Source organism: Phyllostomus hastatus, unplaced genomic scaffold (genome assembly GCF_019186645.2).
Source record: "Phyllostomus hastatus isolate PE091 unplaced genomic scaffold, TTU_PhHast_1.1 phas_contig_1, whole genome shotgun sequence".
In the NCBI taxonomy this organism is placed as follows: Eukaryota; Metazoa; Chordata; class Mammalia; order Chiroptera; family Phyllostomidae; genus Phyllostomus; species Phyllostomus hastatus.
The window spans coordinates 23,848,873-23,866,093 of record NW_025333498.1 but is presented as its reverse complement, the minus strand read 5'-3'; the positions used below and the strand labels follow the sequence as shown (position 1 = coordinate 23,866,093).

At 36.7% G+C, this 17,221-nt stretch overlaps 1 protein-coding gene across 1 annotated transcript in view; it reads right to left on the bottom strand.

Moving 5' to 3' along the window:
* Positions 1-17,221, bottom strand: part of TTC21B (tetratricopeptide repeat domain 21B) — a 70,821-nt gene that overhangs the window by 13,313 nt on the left and 40,287 nt on the right. The window contains exons 20-24 of the mRNA XM_045830839.1: positions 13,835-14,023; positions 12,597-12,707; positions 11,518-11,599; positions 2,814-2,964; positions 2,468-2,629 (exon numbers count right to left, since the gene is read on the bottom strand). Coding sequence (XP_045686795.1) covers positions 2,468-2,629; positions 2,814-2,964; positions 11,518-11,599; positions 12,597-12,707; positions 13,835-14,023 — 695 coding nt within the window. The remainder of the gene's footprint in view (positions 1-2,467; positions 2,630-2,813; positions 2,965-11,517; positions 11,600-12,596; positions 12,708-13,834; positions 14,024-17,221) is intronic.

The following is a 17,221-nucleotide window of genomic DNA, read 5'->3' as shown; positions in this document are numbered from 1 at the left end:
ATCTGAATAACATCTACATTTGATGTTTTCATTTCAGCAAATATAAAACTAGAATTCAGAATAAGTAGAATCATCCAATTATCAGTTGGTGTTCTTATTCAGAAAATGGAAAAAAAAATAAAAGAATGAGCAAAAAGTAACTAACATTGTTGATTGTACCTACTACATGCCAAGCACTGGATTATTTCATTTGATACATATTGAATCCATTTTATACATGAGAAAACTAAGACTCAAACAGGTGACACAATGTGACAAAGGTCACATAGCAAATAAATGGGAAACCTGGGATTTAAATCTAAGTTTGTCAGACATATGAAGTGTACTTTACTTCCCTCACCCAGTTGCCCAGCAGATGCTCAGAAATTATATATATGTCAAAAGACTGTAAATTTCAAGTACAGTATCAGTTTAAATATGTAAGTAGCATTTTCTAATTTTTTAAACACATGCCCAAATATATGGGGTCTGTCCAGAAAAAGTCCAGCCATTGTTAATATAGTAAAAATGGCCTGAGTGACATCGATGTAACTTGGCAGCCAAGGACAGGGGACTAGAATGCACATGAGTGAACAACGACGACTTTGCTGTGCTAGTCAGTGGGGGTGGTAGATGTTGTTGAGTGAGCATGTGTACTGTGTGGCTGTCACATTCAAAATGACTGAGAGAGCAGAACAATGAATCTCCATCAAATTTTGTGTTAGGCTTGAACATTTATCCGCAGAAACTATTTGGATGACTCAGAAGGCCACAGCTATGGGCAACTGGTGATTGGCAGCTTCATCATGACAATGCTCCCAGTTATGCATCACATCTTGTGCAGAGTTTTTTGGCAAAAGTCATCACCCAGGTGACTCAGGACCTTTACAGCCCAGATTTAGCATCCTATGACTTATGGTTTTACCAAAACTAAAATGACCTTTGAAAAGGAAGAGATTTTAGACTGTTGATGAGATTTAGTAAACATGATGGGGCAGCCAATGGCGATTAAGAGAACTGTGTGAGGTCCCAAGGTGCCTACTTTGAACGGGACTGAGGGGGGGACTGAAGATACTAAAAACATTGTCCTATGTACAATGTTTCTAGTAACTTCAATAAATGTCTCTATTTTTCATAGCAAAGGGCTAGATACTTTCTGGACAAACCTCATATATGTATTTCATATATATAAACTAATAAAAGGAAATTAAATTCTCAAAGCCCAATCACTAAAATCACTGGTTATCTTCTCAAGCCTTAGGCTTTTATCTTCCTTAAAACAGTTTACACTACTGGGCACTTTCTTCAAAGTTCCCCTCAGTTCTCTTCTGTAACATTACACATTTTTGGTTCTCTTTTCACCACACTGATTGCCCTTGTCTGACTTCTCTTCATCCTCCAGTTCCCTTAAATGTTAGCATGTCCAAAATTTAGTTCTCAGGCTTCTCTTACTACATTCTACTTGCAAAGAGGCCATTCATGGGGTGCCACTATCCACTCCATAAACATGTCCACCAAATCTGTATCCCTAGCTGTGACCTCCTCTGAGTTTTAGTTTTATATTTTCAACTACATGCTGATGAAGTCCATGGGGCAAGCCTACAGACACATAACAGTACGTTAGCTTAGCCCTTCCAAAACAAATGTAAAACAAACATAAACAAACATGTCTCCCAGCTCTAAAACTTGCAAGGACTCTAGAATCTAAGCCTTCAAAACTGTCACGGAAACATCTCAGCTGTCTGGTTCCTTTGTACCTTTCCCCTGACTGCTTTGCACTGCTCTGATTTCTATAAATTCCTATAACACTTGAGATCTGTTCTGTCAGAGATTGAATGGTTTCAAATACTCTCCTGTCTACTAGGTAAATTACATGTTCCTGAAGGCAGAAACTACCCCTACACCTTATACATTTGTATGCTTATGCAGCCCCCACCGTACCCTGACGAGTTTGAAGAGAGGACAAGCAACAAACACAAGTTCATAGAAATACAACCACTTACTAGCAGTGGCTTTGAAGTCACGTAGAACTCAGTCCAAATCTTGCCCCTATCACTTACCACCATATCTAGACAAATTAACTCTGAGCTTATTTCACAATACTATTGTAGGAAATAAAGAAGATAATGCATAAAAAGTATACCGCATAAGGTATAGTGTATAACTACCATTTATTAAAAAAAATAATTACTATTACTGTGTGAACAGTTTTGCAAAAGTAATCCAACTTTACAGTGTATTTACAGAGTAGTCAAGGGGTTCAAGGGGAGTGTCTTCATAACATGTTAATTCTGATGTAGGAAATGTGCTAAAAGGATTTCATGCTTGTTACAGAGAACAGTTGTTCTAGCTATGATTTCTTAATCTGACCTTTCACTAGAGCTATCATAGAATTTAGTTCTCTTTTGTAAGGTATCCTTGATTATTACTATTTTTTTAAAGAAGAAGTATATTTTTAAAAAAGGTTAGTTTGTCAAACACTACTCACCCCAAGTCTCCATCCAGATTTTCAAATACTTCACCTCCAACAGTTTCATTATCTGGATTCAAACAGATTTCTATCATATTATAAAGGGCATTTTGGCCCCATTCACTATCTTTCCGAGCTTTATTGAAATGTCGAAGGGCATCATTTGGTTCTCCTGTGTACCTTGTTAGATGTTTTTAAAAAATCAGTTATTTCAATCACTGACTATAAACTTTAAGTCATTTATAATCTGTTTTGCAAATACAACTATTAACATAGATTAAAATGTAGATTTTTTTAAAAACAAAGAAATGCTGATTATATACTTTAATCCTGTTATGTAGGATTTATTTGCCCATAGATTTACCAAAGATATAGTCCTTTGCAGTATTGATATCCTGGCTCCAGTTTTGCTCTGGAGTTACATTTTTCAGCCATTAAGAAAAATCTTGGAACGTCCTCAAGTTTTCCACATCTTCTTAAGAAATCAATTAAACGAGATAATGTCATATAATTATCTAGAAACAAAAAATATTTCAGATATAGACAACATTTCATATCTTTGTTTTGATGGTTATAATTCCACTTTATTATAGTTTACTTCAAATGAAATACAATTTAAATATAAACAAAGGAATGCCTTAGGAGTTTAAGTCCCCAAAGAGACTGTGGTCACCTGGATAATCTGTCAAATGATAAAGGCTGGGCTCATTTGCTCACACTGAGAGAGGTTCTAGATAGGCCAATATATAGAAATGTACATTTTCGTGACTTACTTTTCAATCATTCCTGGGACCAAAATCTTCTAAAAACAGTCTCTGTAGATAATCTAAACTCTAAATGTAAAATTTAGGAGGACTGATTTGATTAACAGGGTGAATCTATCTACGAAACCTCCTTTTCCACCTGCTGCAGCAAGCAAGGGGGTACGATCGGTACATTCATTCTAATGACAATGTTTGGGGTGGGCAATCAGAAATTTTATTCCAGCCTTTCCTTAATAGGTAATGTAAATAACATATCACACACTAGCTTAACATACTATAACCTTAACATATTTGTCCCAGTATTTTAATCCTATTTTACCTTCTTCTAAGAAAAAATAATTAATTTGGTTCTTTGGTCTCAGGTACAATTTCCTGGTACATTCTTACAAAGAATTTCTTCTCCAATATTCTATGCAGTTCTTTCTTATCACTGAAATACTATGTTTTGAAAATAATTTAATAAATATTTTTCTAAGATTATACAAATAATGTATAGTATGGACACTTTAGAAAATTTGGAAAAATACAGAAAAGTATGAAGAACAAAAATCACTCATTCCTATAAGCTAGGGATTACCATATTTTGGGTTCTTTTCATATGTTTATAAGTAAAAATAAATCAATCTAAAATATTTAAATGTAGGCAAATTAATATGTTTCTTCACTTACATATACACAAAGTTGAAGTCACACTTGGGGTTTTGATTCAACATTAGAGAATGAACATTTCTCAACTGTCATTATGGTTTTCAAAAATAATTTTGGTATGGATGCATAATTATTGATGGCTCACATTTTATTTCTCAGAAGTTGTGTTTTTTAGGTGTTTGGACTCTCAAGTTTCAGTTAGCACAGAACTCATAGGGAAGTTGTAAAAACCCTTATTGTAAAAGCCATTCAGATCATTTTCATAGGGTGAGTTAGAAATAAAATAAATGAAAACTTTTAAAAACAATTTATCCTTGATTGTATGTTCCAAGAAAAGAGAAGATACCATATGATCCAGCAATTCCACTTCTGGGTTCAAAAGAACTGAAAACAGAGACTCAAACAAATATTTGCATACATGTGTTTATGGTAGCATTATTCACAATAGCCCAAAGTGAAAACAGTCCAAATGTCCATCAACAAATGAATATATAAGCAATATATGGTACCTACATGCTATAGAATATTGTTCAACCTTAAAAATGAAAAGAGAGTCTGACACATGTTAGAATATGGATGGACCTTGAAGACATTATACTACCTGACATAAGCCAGACACTAAAGGACAAACTGTATGGTCCTGCTTAGATAAGGGCCCTGTTAGACACTAACGTCCCACTCTTCCTCCCCCATCCCCTGGCAACCACCTCTACTTTCTGTGTACGAATCTGTCTAGCCAAATACATAGAAAGTAGGTGAATTCTGGATAGCCAAATACATAGAGAGTAGAAGGTGGTTGCCGGGGGGTGAGGGGAGGAAGAGTGGGATGCTAGTGTCTGATAGGTACAGAATTTCAGTTTGGAATGATGAAAATGTTCTGGCGATGGATTATTACGATGGTTACAACAATATGAATGTACTTAATGCCACTGAACCATACACTTGAAAATGGCTGAAATGGTAAATTTTATGTTATGTTTGATCACAATGAAAAAATATTATTTAAAAAACCCCAAAAATCTCTGTAGGCTTTGCATCTACTCTATTACATGATGACAAAACAAACCAGATTAACAATATCATCATTTGCCTTCCTTGCCATCATTTGACCCATAATCTTGGTCTCAAGATTTATTTCCTCCTGCATTTTGGCATCGCTAAAAAGCAGAGCATAAGAATATGGTTTGAAGCCCTGTTTGGTGTGGCTCAGTGGATCGAGTGCCAGACTGACAACCAAAGGGTCACTGGTTTGATTCCCAGTCAGGGCACCTGGCTGCATTGCAGACCAGGTCCCCAGTAGGGGGAGTGAAAGAGGCAACCACATAGTGGTTTCTCTCCCTCTCTTCTTCCCTTCTCCTCTCTCTAAAAATAAACAAATAAAATCTTTTTTTAAACAATAGAATATGATTTCAGAAAAAGAGGATTCAAATCTTTTAGCTATATGAATTCAAGCAAATTACTCAAATTCTTTGTCTAAAATTACTTATTTTCTTAAAACAGTGTTATAATATTTATCCTTAGAGCGCCATGGAAATGAAATAAAATAAAGGCATGAAAGATCTTGAAAACTACAAATGCATTTACAACTCCCACAAGTTTTGATAAGAACTAGGATGACTACCCTATAATACAGCCACAGAATCTAGAAGCTATATTGGAGTAAGCAGGAATTACGGTGAAAATTTCTGGCCCCCAATTTTTTTATGATATTACTAATATGTGTGACATATGATATTGCTAATATTGTCTAAAGTCAATCTTGGGAGGCCAGTTTCTTGAATAATTATCACCTCACAATATTACTGATATGTATTCATTATTAGTTCAAGTTAATATTACCACTGGCAGATTAAATTATATTAGCTTGTTTTTTGGTTAAACATGAAATATGACAGAAAGCAAATTTCTGCAAGTAAGGAATCTACTGAAAACTGAAGCATACTACATTCAGAAAAAACACAGTCCATATTTACTGATGGATAGTGAGAAGATATCAAAATAATTATGGTGTGGTGTGACAAGTCATGAACGAAGTGTTATGGAATAACAATGTACAGAATTCCTAACTTTGCCTGGGGGAAGCTGGAGAGGTTTCACATAGAAATGGACCTTAGAACAACCTGAAGGTTAAGAAGATCTTGCTAGACAAAGGCATTCCAAGATGGAGCATGCAAACACAGAGCACAGAAGAGCATGAAGGGTGTTGAGAAGTTTGATATTACAATGGAAGAAGCATAAGAAATATGAATGAAGGGATAACCTAAGGCTGTATTATGATGAAAATAAAGCTATGCTATTAGACCTGACCCTAGAGAGGCATCCTAAATTTTAAACAGGGGAATAGCTTTCGATTTTCAGAATTAATATAGCAGTCCTCTGACTGTTTAGAGCTGCAACAACCTAGAGGCCAGATTAGTGGGGAAACTGAATTAGTCCTGGTGAGAAGTGATAAAGGCCTTAGTTGGAGACAAGGGCTAGGAGAAGGAAGACTGGATGTGGCTGGATGTGGTTGTTAGCTATTAAACAGATGGAACTCATGGGTCTTGTTAACCAGTTGGTGTGAGGGCAGGATTTGGAGATTTTCAAAGTGAAAAGGCGTGATCTGTCAGGAGAGCAGTAATTAGATCTATAAAGAGAATTTTTAACCAGTTAGGTTAAATCAAATTGGACAGTTCATTTCTGAAGTAAACTAAAACACAGCCTTAATTTAAAGTATAAAATGGGCTACTGAGAATGAGCAATAATGCACACACACACAAAATGTGGATCATAGGTTTAGAATAATTCTGACAGAACAGATCACTGGATAAGTCTGTAAAGTCCTACTGGAAATAAAACAGAACACAAGATTTAAAAAATAAAGTATCACAGACAATGAAAACTTAAAGTTCTGTATTTCTAAATGACAGTATTTCACAGCCACTCACTAATAATTCAACCAGCAAACATTTACTTTACACCATCTGTATGCCCTTCACCATCACTGTGCATGATGGTGGGGACATAAGATGAGTATGAGGTGATCGAAACTTGAGGAGTTTACAGCTTAATGGAGATGACAAATACATGCATACATGCTCCAGCAAAACAACAGAATTATGTGACAAAGAGGTATGGATGAAGTGATTTATTATTTTTTATTAGGGTAAACAACTCATCCTAATTTGCTCAGATTTTCTTAGTTTCAGCAATGAAAGCCCTGCCTTCTGGGAGATCCTTCAGTCTCAGGCAAACCAAAATAGATGGTCGCCCTGCTCAGCATCACATGATGTATTTTATGAGGTAGTTGGTGGCAGTGGGGATCAGTTTTAATTTTGGTGAAGGGTGGATATTTTGGATTATTTGTAGGGAAAGACAGTGGAAGAATAAGGAAGGCAAAGTGCATTATGGGCAAAGGGAAAAAAAAACATGCAGAGAGTGGGAGGTATGGTTTTGTGCCATTTGGTATTTCGGGAGAACAAAGTTCATATACTAAATTTACAATTAACTCATTTTATATTTGTTTATGAACAGTCCAAAGTCACCAGTCTACTAAGCCAATTTTGCTATTATTTGGAAAAGAGGCGAGTGCCAAATAATGTGGGTGAGATAAAATTCATCTGACAGAGGAGAGCATGTTCAAATTTCTCAACATGAGGGCTATACTGTCATCAATGGCTTAAAATGGTTTCTTAAAGAAACTGTCTTGGATTATTTGCTCAAAGGGAAATGCTGCAATATGGGAACTGCCTGAAATAGAATGGAAATATTATGCTGACCACCTTAAACAGTAGTCCAGATAAGGAGAAAGAGACAAAATAGTCTGGAACCCGAGGCAGAAATGGCAGGAAACAAATGAGCAAAGAAAGTAAAGAAAGATTTGGGCAGCAGAGATACGGAGGTGGGCCTACACTTTGGACTCAGAGTGAATAGCAGATGTTAAGATGGTGAAATAATTAACAGCACCCTTTAAAGAACACCTGAGTACAAAATGGAACAGGTCAGGCAAGAAACAAAAATGTGGCCCGAGGCTCTCCAAAAGTGGGATGAAATTTTAAAAAATTAAAAGAAATTAAAATACTTATATTACCATAAAATCAGATAGAACTTTTTTCCTCCAATCTTTTCCTTAACTAGGGGTATTTTATTTGTAAGTAGAAAATGTTCTATAAACTCAAACTTTTTGAAATTAAAAGCATTAGTAAATACAAGTAGTGTACATCTGGTTCTTTGAGTTGCCTCAACTTGGCAAACAGCCACTTCTGTGTCCACCTGTCCTAACCAGGCAGCTCTGCCTGCCTGTGGTGTCATTCTGAGCTGGACGTGATAGGATTTAGAACTGGGGTGTCAAACTCATTTTCACCAGCAACCACATCAGCCTCACAGTTGCCTTCAAAGGGCTGAATGTAACCTTAGGACTGTGTAAATGTAACTCCTCCTTAACAGTTAAGTGAGAGCTCGGCGTTGCCACTGTGTAGAAACAAGGTGCCAGGCTGGATAAAACAAGGTGGAGGGCCAGATTCAGCCTGCGGGCCTTGTGCTTGTCACCTGTGGTTTAAAAGAACTGCTCTACAACTTCCTCTGAGATTTCAAACTCTTTAAGTAATACTAAAGGTGGGGGGTGGGACCCAAAAACTCCCCAGAATTTATTTATAAAAAATTGTGTATTTATTCTTATATGTTTAAACTTCAGTCACTTTCCAAGTACTCTCCATTTGATGTAATAGATGTATCAAGACATTTTTTTCCACTGTTCAGAACAGTTTTTGAACTTGTTGATTTTGATGCCTTTTAGGGCTTCTGCTGTTCTTTGTTTCACCTCTTCCACATCCGCAAAATGTTTTCCTTTGAGGATTTTTTTCATCCAGGGAGACAATAAAAGTCACTTGGGGAAAGATTTGGTGAATAGGGAGGATGGGGCATGAGGGTCCTGCCATTTTTGGTCAAAAACTGTTGAACACTCGGCGCAATGTAGGCAGGTGTGCTTGTAAATCACCCATCATGAAATGGACAAACACAATGAAAGAGTCTTCAAAAAAAAATTCACTGTAGCCGAATGCAGCCTCTCACAACAATGCCAGCTAGTAAACTGAAACAGATGAGTTTCTAGAACACTCACCTAGAGGGGAAAACCTGTACCACAAGGCACCTGCCCTCCAGAAGATAATTCCAGTTTTAGTGGGGAGGACCCCTTTGCAGAACACACACATTACTGTTTTAACCCTCCCTTTCTCTTTTCCCTTTCCCTCACCTCCCTCACTATTTCTCTTCCTTCCTCTTCTCCTCCTATTCTTCTTTCCTTCCAGTATTCAACTTGGCAGATACGGTTATAAGTCCTGGAAACATAGCAATGAAAGCAAAGTTCCTGGACATTTGTTATGTTCTATAATTCACAATTTGTTTTGTTTTATGAGTGATATAAAAAGTAGGAGAAAAAAATGGAGTACACAATAAGAGGCATTTCTGATACAGGATAGACAGGGAAGGGCACGCTCAGGAAGAGGCAATAGGATCAGAGTCCTAAATGAATGGAGTAGCTACTGCATGACCATTTGGGAGCAGCGTATTCCAGGAAGAGGGAACAGCAATGGCAAAGTCCCAAGGCACCACCCTGCCTGGGCTGTTGCCTACCTGATAACCACTATCCCTTTCTTCCTCACTATTGGAGCCCTGATTTGTTTCCGTGTGGCACTGTGTTTAGCTAAAAGATATTTCCCACCATCTTTTGCAACCAGGGATGTGTTTCTAGAAAGGGTTTTTTAGAGAAAATAAAAATCAGATGGTTCACTGGGCCTTTAGCCCACCTCCACCCCCACCCCCATCCCCATCGAGGCTGTGGAACAGCATGGACCAGAGCTGCGGTGGTCATCTTAGACTACAATGTGATACACAGAATAGAAGTCAGGCTCATGATGGTAGAAGGAAAAGAAGAACTTAGGTTTCCTAATGATTCTATGCCATTCCCTGCATAATTCATTTTAAGGTTCTTTTACATAAGAGAAAAATAAAAGCTGCAGTTATTTAGGCCATTAAAGGTATTTTGGGGGGAGGGAAGGGGAGGGTCTCTGCTACTTTCAACTGAAAGTATTTCCAAACTATTTGGAGGCAAGAACTAGAAACAGAGGTGAGAATGCTGCAGTAACTTATGTGAGAGATAACGAGGGCTGAGGCCAGGGTGGCAGCTGTGGGGGAGGAGCAAAGTGTTGCGATGCTATGTGCTGAGAGAATGGACACCGTGTATGAAAGATAACTAAGCCAAAGGAAACTACGGTGTGGGGCCTGGTGCACAGGTATATGGTGATGCCATTTACTGAGATGAGCAATGGAGAATGGTCAGACTTGGAGGGATGCTGCAGATTGGGTATTCTGTTTTGGACATGATCCACTGGGGATCCTCCTGATAGCTGAGTGGGAATGCAAACAGGCAGTGGTAAACAGGGATGGGCAAAAGCAGGTTAATAATAATAATAAAAAGTAATAAATAACAATACAAAAACAAACTCCGTTTTCTGTACTCACAACTGTAAACCTACTTTTGCCCACCCCTGACTGAGTCAGAACTGGAGATACACATTTGGCAGACATCAGGACATACAGAGGACAAAAAGGCAGGAGGGGCTTGGATGAAGTCACCCAGCGGAGTGAACGTATTAAAAAGAGAGAAGGTTCAAAAACTGAGGCCTAAAACATTCTGGTATTTAGAGTACATAAAGAAAAGACAGACCTAACAAAGGACAGTAGAACAAAATGGACAGCTAGGAGATGAAAAACCATGTAAGCCTCACATCTCAGAAGACAGTCTTTCATGAGGGGGGTGGGAGGCAGATAGGCCACGCTAAATACAGTGCCAGGTCAGGTAAACAGAGAGCTGAGAATTAAACTCTCAGTTTGGCAGCATGGAGGCCCTGGCCACCCTGCAGAAGCAGCTTCCTTGGAGCTCAAGGGTAAAGAAGACAGAGATAGCACTTACAGAAATTGTTTTAGAGGAAATCTGATGTAAAGGAAAAAAGGGAAATGGAGTAGTAACTCAGAGGGAAGATTAAGTGAAGGGTTAAGAATCTGTTGTTATTTATTGATGTGTTTAAAGTGGGGAGCTGTCTCAGCATGTTCGTGTGCTGACTGAAAAAATGATGGTGCAGGAGAGAGTAGGAGTAAAGCCCATCAGGAGGTGATGGCAGGGGTAGCGGGGGCGGGGGCGTCTAATGCCCCCAGGGAGAAGCTGGCTGCGGATGAGATTGCAGACCCGGGAAGGACAGTGGCTGGGGTGTGGGAGGAAGTGATCGGAGGATGGAGGTGTTCTCTTTTAGGGGCCCACATTTTCTCAGGGAAGTAGGAGGCAAGGTTTTTAGATGACAAGAAAGGAGAAAGGGTATTGGAGGTTTGAGGAGAGAAGAGGAGGTGTAAAAAGTAGCTGGAGTGAGTTTTCATTAGAGAAACACAGTAGGATTGCCAGGTAGCATCTGAGAGTCCATTTGGGGTCTGTGCTCATAATTTAAAGTGAGACCAATCGGTGGTGTTGCATTCTCCCTGTAGTCATGTCAGATGCTCCAGGGCAGGTGTAGAGTAAGTACAGACATGGATTCAACCAGGATTGGGGTTTTCCCAAGAAGCCTAACAGCAAAAAAGAGGAGGAAAAGGGTTGATTGCATTAGAAAAATATAATCAATGAATATTTACCTGGCTTGCGTTCTAAAAGTTGTTGTAAATGAAACACTGCTTGTTCATAGTTCTGCTTCCTGAACATGATATCTGCCATCATCTATGAAGGTAAAAGTTGGTTCTTAAAATAGTGCCATATATTTTACAGAGCATATACCTCCTATCAAGATTTAGCACCATGAAAACACATTTGAAAAACATGAGGAGGGAAGTTTAATAAAAAGGAGTCACTTAAAATTCAAGTTCACCTCATGCAGATTAGCACTGAGATCAGGGTAACAGAAGATGCTCAAGCATGTGAAATAGAACGCCCTGTTCGCAATCTGTATTTTTAGCAGAAAATATGTTTCAAGTGCTTATTTTAAAACAGAAATTTGAAGGAAACTGCACACTATATGTGCTATCACAGAAAGATGCCTCACTGGGCTTAGCTAAAATGACAAGAAGATTAAAAAAACACTCTAAAATTCTAAATATTTCAAAGGAATTACAAATACTCAAGACCTAATGAGATTTTCTTTTATATATTTTAAAAGGGAGACTTCTTCTGTTTCTTTTTAGTTACAGTAATAACCTTGAATAAACCTCGCAAACTGTCAAGCCATAGAGCTGTTGGAAAAGCTGGCAAATGGCGCAACACCAGTAAAAATGAAAAAGAAAAATGAAATTCTATTTAAAGCACAACATCTTAGGACAGTAAGTGAAGTTTTTTTTCTGTAACTCCAAAAGACCCGCTAGGACTTATAAATTAGTCCAGCATGTCTAAGTACTTAAAAAGTTAGTCTTTAGCAAATTATGGCTTTACCACATGAATTTCTCCTGACCAAGCATCCTCTTAGGCATGGAGAAAAATTAACTAGGCCCATGATGGCAAGTCAGGCCTTATGTAGAAAAATAAGTTTACCATTCCTATACAATAAAAAGATTCTTTGTTTTCTTTGGTAAAATGCACTAAAAATGTTAAAAATGTTATTTCTTCCAAAAGCCAGTGTGAGCCAGGCCCCTTACGTAGTGTTAGTTTCCTGGGCTAAAATGTGAAACTCCCTGGCTGAGCGGAAAACACAGTCACCTCGTTAGCACCAAAGTCCTGCACTAACCGTGGTGGCAGCTTCATTGTCCTGGTCGCTCTGAAGAAGTAGAGCACAGTGATGCAGGCAGGCATCGGGGTCATCCTGTGCCAGGTACAATTGTGCCAGCTCCAGCATCATCTACAGACAAAAAGGGCCAGATTAGTGAGAAACTGGAATACACGGCAACTGAGGAACATGTCTGGACACAGATTAAACTTTGGTTGATCAGAAGTCATTGGAAGAAAAAGGCCAAGTATAGTTGGTAGAAAAAGTATAGGCATGCTCATCTTTGTTTTCTTTTATATGGGGTAAAAGGAAAAACAGGTGGAAACTTACTGGGGAAGTAGGGAGACACAAAGCACTATGAAAACAACACTGGTCTTCAATTGGGAGATCAGATTCTAGTCCAAGCTTTTCCATGATGGGGCCAAGTCCCCCTTACCTCTCAGAACATGTTTCCTTATTTGTAAAAATAAAAAGCTCAAAGCAGATAATTCCTAATGTATGCTTTATATTTAAAACCAGAATTAAAGACCTATGATCTAAGATCTATTTAAAAGACCTATGTCTTTTAGCCATCACTGAACAAGATTATCTATTTGATTATACCTTAATAATGATTATTTTTGCCCTACACCTGAAAGAGTTGTACTAATTTCAAAATGCTCAAACATAAACTTTAAATTCTAGACTATGATTGCCTTTTCTTCTGTATCACTTATTTAAGTATTTAGCTATTTATTAGAGATCTTTAAGAAAAATTTTAATCACCTATCAATTATCTATCTGAGAAATAACATTTTAGTTTATATAACCAGTCATTTATTGTCACTGTGCCATTTGAGGTAAGAGGTTCAATCTAGTCATTTTTGCATATCCAACTCCAAATAGCAATTGAAAAACAAAGGTATACTGAATAGCTATTCAGCAAGCTAAATTGATTACCTACAATCAGATTATTTATTTGAGACTGAGAAATTATTTTAAAGTGATTATTAAAACATAAATCAGTATGAAAAATCAAGGAACTTGCAGATTTACTTTATATCACTTATTTCATAATAATTTTTAGATCCTAACATTATTAATTTAAGGCATCACGCAAGTATTTTGAAGAATTTATAGAAACAATATTAATGTTCAACTTGTATTTTTATTGTATTTCTTTTTAAATCTTTATTAATAAGCTGGTAAGACTTTTACATTTGGGGAAATTAGTTGACATCTGGAATAAGAGGTACTTAAAATTTTATAAAGGTACTGACCTTATTATCTGTTTCACAATGAACAAGTGCTTCCCTATAAAACTTAATTGCTTTTTCATAGTCTCGCTGAGCAACAGAATGTTTTGCAATCTCTGCACAAATTTCAGCTGCTAAATGTTTCTGAGCAGGAACTGCATCTGGTTGTTCCATCTGAACACGTTTTAGTACTCGAGCTTGTAACTCTCGAGCCTAGAAGAAAATAAGGATAAAATGAAAACTTTTAAAAAAGAAACAGAAATTAAACAATTCTGAATAATGAGCACATAGAATAAATTTTACAGATTTATTTAAGCATTACTGGCCCTCCAGCTAACAGTGTTATCCAAAGAAAGTCTTAACTGAGGTCTTAAACATGCACTTGTTTGCAAATGAGCCACCATGCCCATACTTTCCAAATGAAGTACTAAAAACTACTGAGTCTTTCCCCACTGATAGAAGGATATGTACAGGAAGCTCACTAAGGACGAGATGCAACCATAAAACAAATATTTGGAAAAAATGCTGCTGCACTCTTGGGAAAGTACTGAGGAAATTACTTAGAAAAAAAAACCATGTTATTTGTTATAAAGAAAAACATTCTGTTGTATATTGTAAAAACAAAGAAACAACAAAAAAACAAAAACAAAGCAATTGAAAAAGACTCAAATATCTGATAATGGACAATGGCTAATCGATGGTGTGTGTGTATATATGGTCCTGCATTATGCACAGATACCCAGAAAGAAGGAAGGGGCCTTCCCCAGGGTAAGAATACAGAGGAGTTTGCTAAATTAGAAGAACATCAGCCTTTCCACCCACACATCTGTTTTCTGACACACTGAGGCCTTCCCTTAATAAGTGACAGAAAACTACTATGCTTTAAGCCTGCACAACAAAATTTAACTTCGAGCTAATCATTCACTAATGCACTCATGCATTCTTGTAATGAACAGTAAATGTTCACCATCTGCCACACATTATGTTACACACAAGGAGCCCTTTTTGAGACCCCTGTCAAAATGTTGGTTGACAACTGGTATTCAATGAAGATGGTTTAAAGCTGAGTATTTTTTGGAACTACAGGTCGTAATATGAATTTAGGGAATCATAATATGCACTCTTCTGGAAATGAAAAAGAAAGGATTAGAAAATATTAGTGTATATATACAGCATGTGGTAAATGTTAATATTGTTTCATGAAGTTTTTATTTTGGTTCTGTTACTGTGCTTGTAAAATGTGTGTGTATATATATAATGCATATATACACACATATATACAATGTGTGTGTGCATGGTTTTACATGTATGCACATGTACTTGAACACAAAGTCAAAAAACTAAAACAATTGGTATAAATAGAGTAATTGTACTTCTCCACCTGGCAATAACCTTTTATACCTGTTGTGTCAACTTAATTACTAGTTCTGCTTTCTTTTCCTCTCAAAAGTATTCTGGCTTGAATGATAAATTACATGGTCGCCCTAGGTCTAAAAGATGAGCAATTCTTTCCTTAAATAGTCTAGGTTTTATCTCTGCATCAACTAAATCTCTACAGAGTTAAATATATGAGCCTCATTAGCTTAACTTCCAAGACAAACACGTTTTTACTTATAGTGATGCTTTGTGACTTTCTTAAAGGTAAATAAACAGAAACAATTTTTTGAGCAACAGATTTTTGCATTTTCTCTTAAAGACATTTCATAAAATAATGTTCAATTTCTGTAAGTACATATATACAATGATCATTAAAAACCATTTTCATACAGAATAAAATGTTCTTGAAGAATTGATACCATTCCCTATGCTCTTCCTTGGTTTCCACAAATATCAGATATTTAATTTAATTATGTGTTAAAATAACTATATTAACCTCGATTGCCAATGCATTTACTTCCCCCTCCCTATTTTATATTATATATATATATTTTTAAATTTTATTTTAATCATTGTTCAAGTACAGTTTTCTCCCTTTTACTCCCATTCCAGCCCACCCTATATTATATATTCTTGTAAATTACCTAAAACCCTTGGGTAGAATGAAGTTAATATATACACAATTTCACAGACTTCTTAATTTTTCCTTTGCATTTGAATAGCCTTATTATGTACATATCTTACTGAAGACCACGTCAAAATAAAATATACCATTAAAAACAGAATAGAACATTACTTTTTATATGATAAAGGTGGAGCCACATAGACATGCTGGAAAAATCCATGTGAGGGAATATTAAGTGAAAAAAGTAAAAATAAATATAGTCTGTACTTATCAATTAAAACTTGACAAAGTCATAAAAATGTTAAATGTTTTATGATGTATATGTTCTTTATTTTTAATTTATTTAGATTTTTTCACAGAAAAGATAGTTTTCTAAAAAGTATTTTTTTTCTACAATTAAAATATTACAACAATCTATGATTTCACTTGTCATTCAACAAAAATTTCAATACCTATGTGGTAGACATATTTTCATATGGATCCCTCTTGGTGTTCACTCCTCATATAATCACTTCTCTTTGTGTGAGGTGGGGCCTGTAACTTGCTTGTAACCAAGAGAATATGACAAATCTGAAGGAATGTTACTCCCATGATTATAATATATAAGACTGCCTTGCTAGCAGACTCGCTCTAGAGACTTTCTCCCTTGATGGCTTTGAAGAAGTGGCCAGACTGGCTAGCCCAGCAGGCAAAGAGCTGAGGAACTTCTCAGAGATAAGGGTGGCTTTCAACCCATAAGAAGCAAACAAGAAGCCAGCGCCCTAAATCTTACAACCTTGAGGAAATGAACTCTACAAACAACCTATGTGAGCTTGAACATCTCCAGATGAGAACCCCGTCTAGGCCATTCCTTGACCATCTTGACATCTGTAGAGGAGTGAGCTAAATCATGCCCCGATTCCTGGCCCACAGAAACTGAGAAAATAAATGTGTATTATTCTCATCAACTAAATTTGTGCTAATTTGTTACATAGCATAGAAAACTAATAGGAACTACTTTGAGGCAAGCATTTACTGGGACTTTGCCTACACTCATGGAAATTTGAAGTTTAGTATAAAAACAGATTATTTTGTCATCGCAGACATAATCTGCAATGATAAAATAATCATCACAGATTACGAGGAGTTTTATGGCTTAAAAATACTAGTTGCCATGGCTGGGAGTAAAACGTATTCTTTGAGGTCAGGTGAGATTTCAAGAATGACTGGTTTACATTCTAGTGAATCTGGGAGAAAGATGGGATGCAGTTACAGGCATTAGGAATTATAAGGGTTACTGTTGTTGATCAAAGAAATAGAAGGAAAAACAGCTGGAAAGATAGAGATTACAACAGATAAGCCTGTTAAATAGTTTATATTTTGTTCTAGATGCATCAGAAAGCTACAACTACGTGTTTATAAGCAAAGGA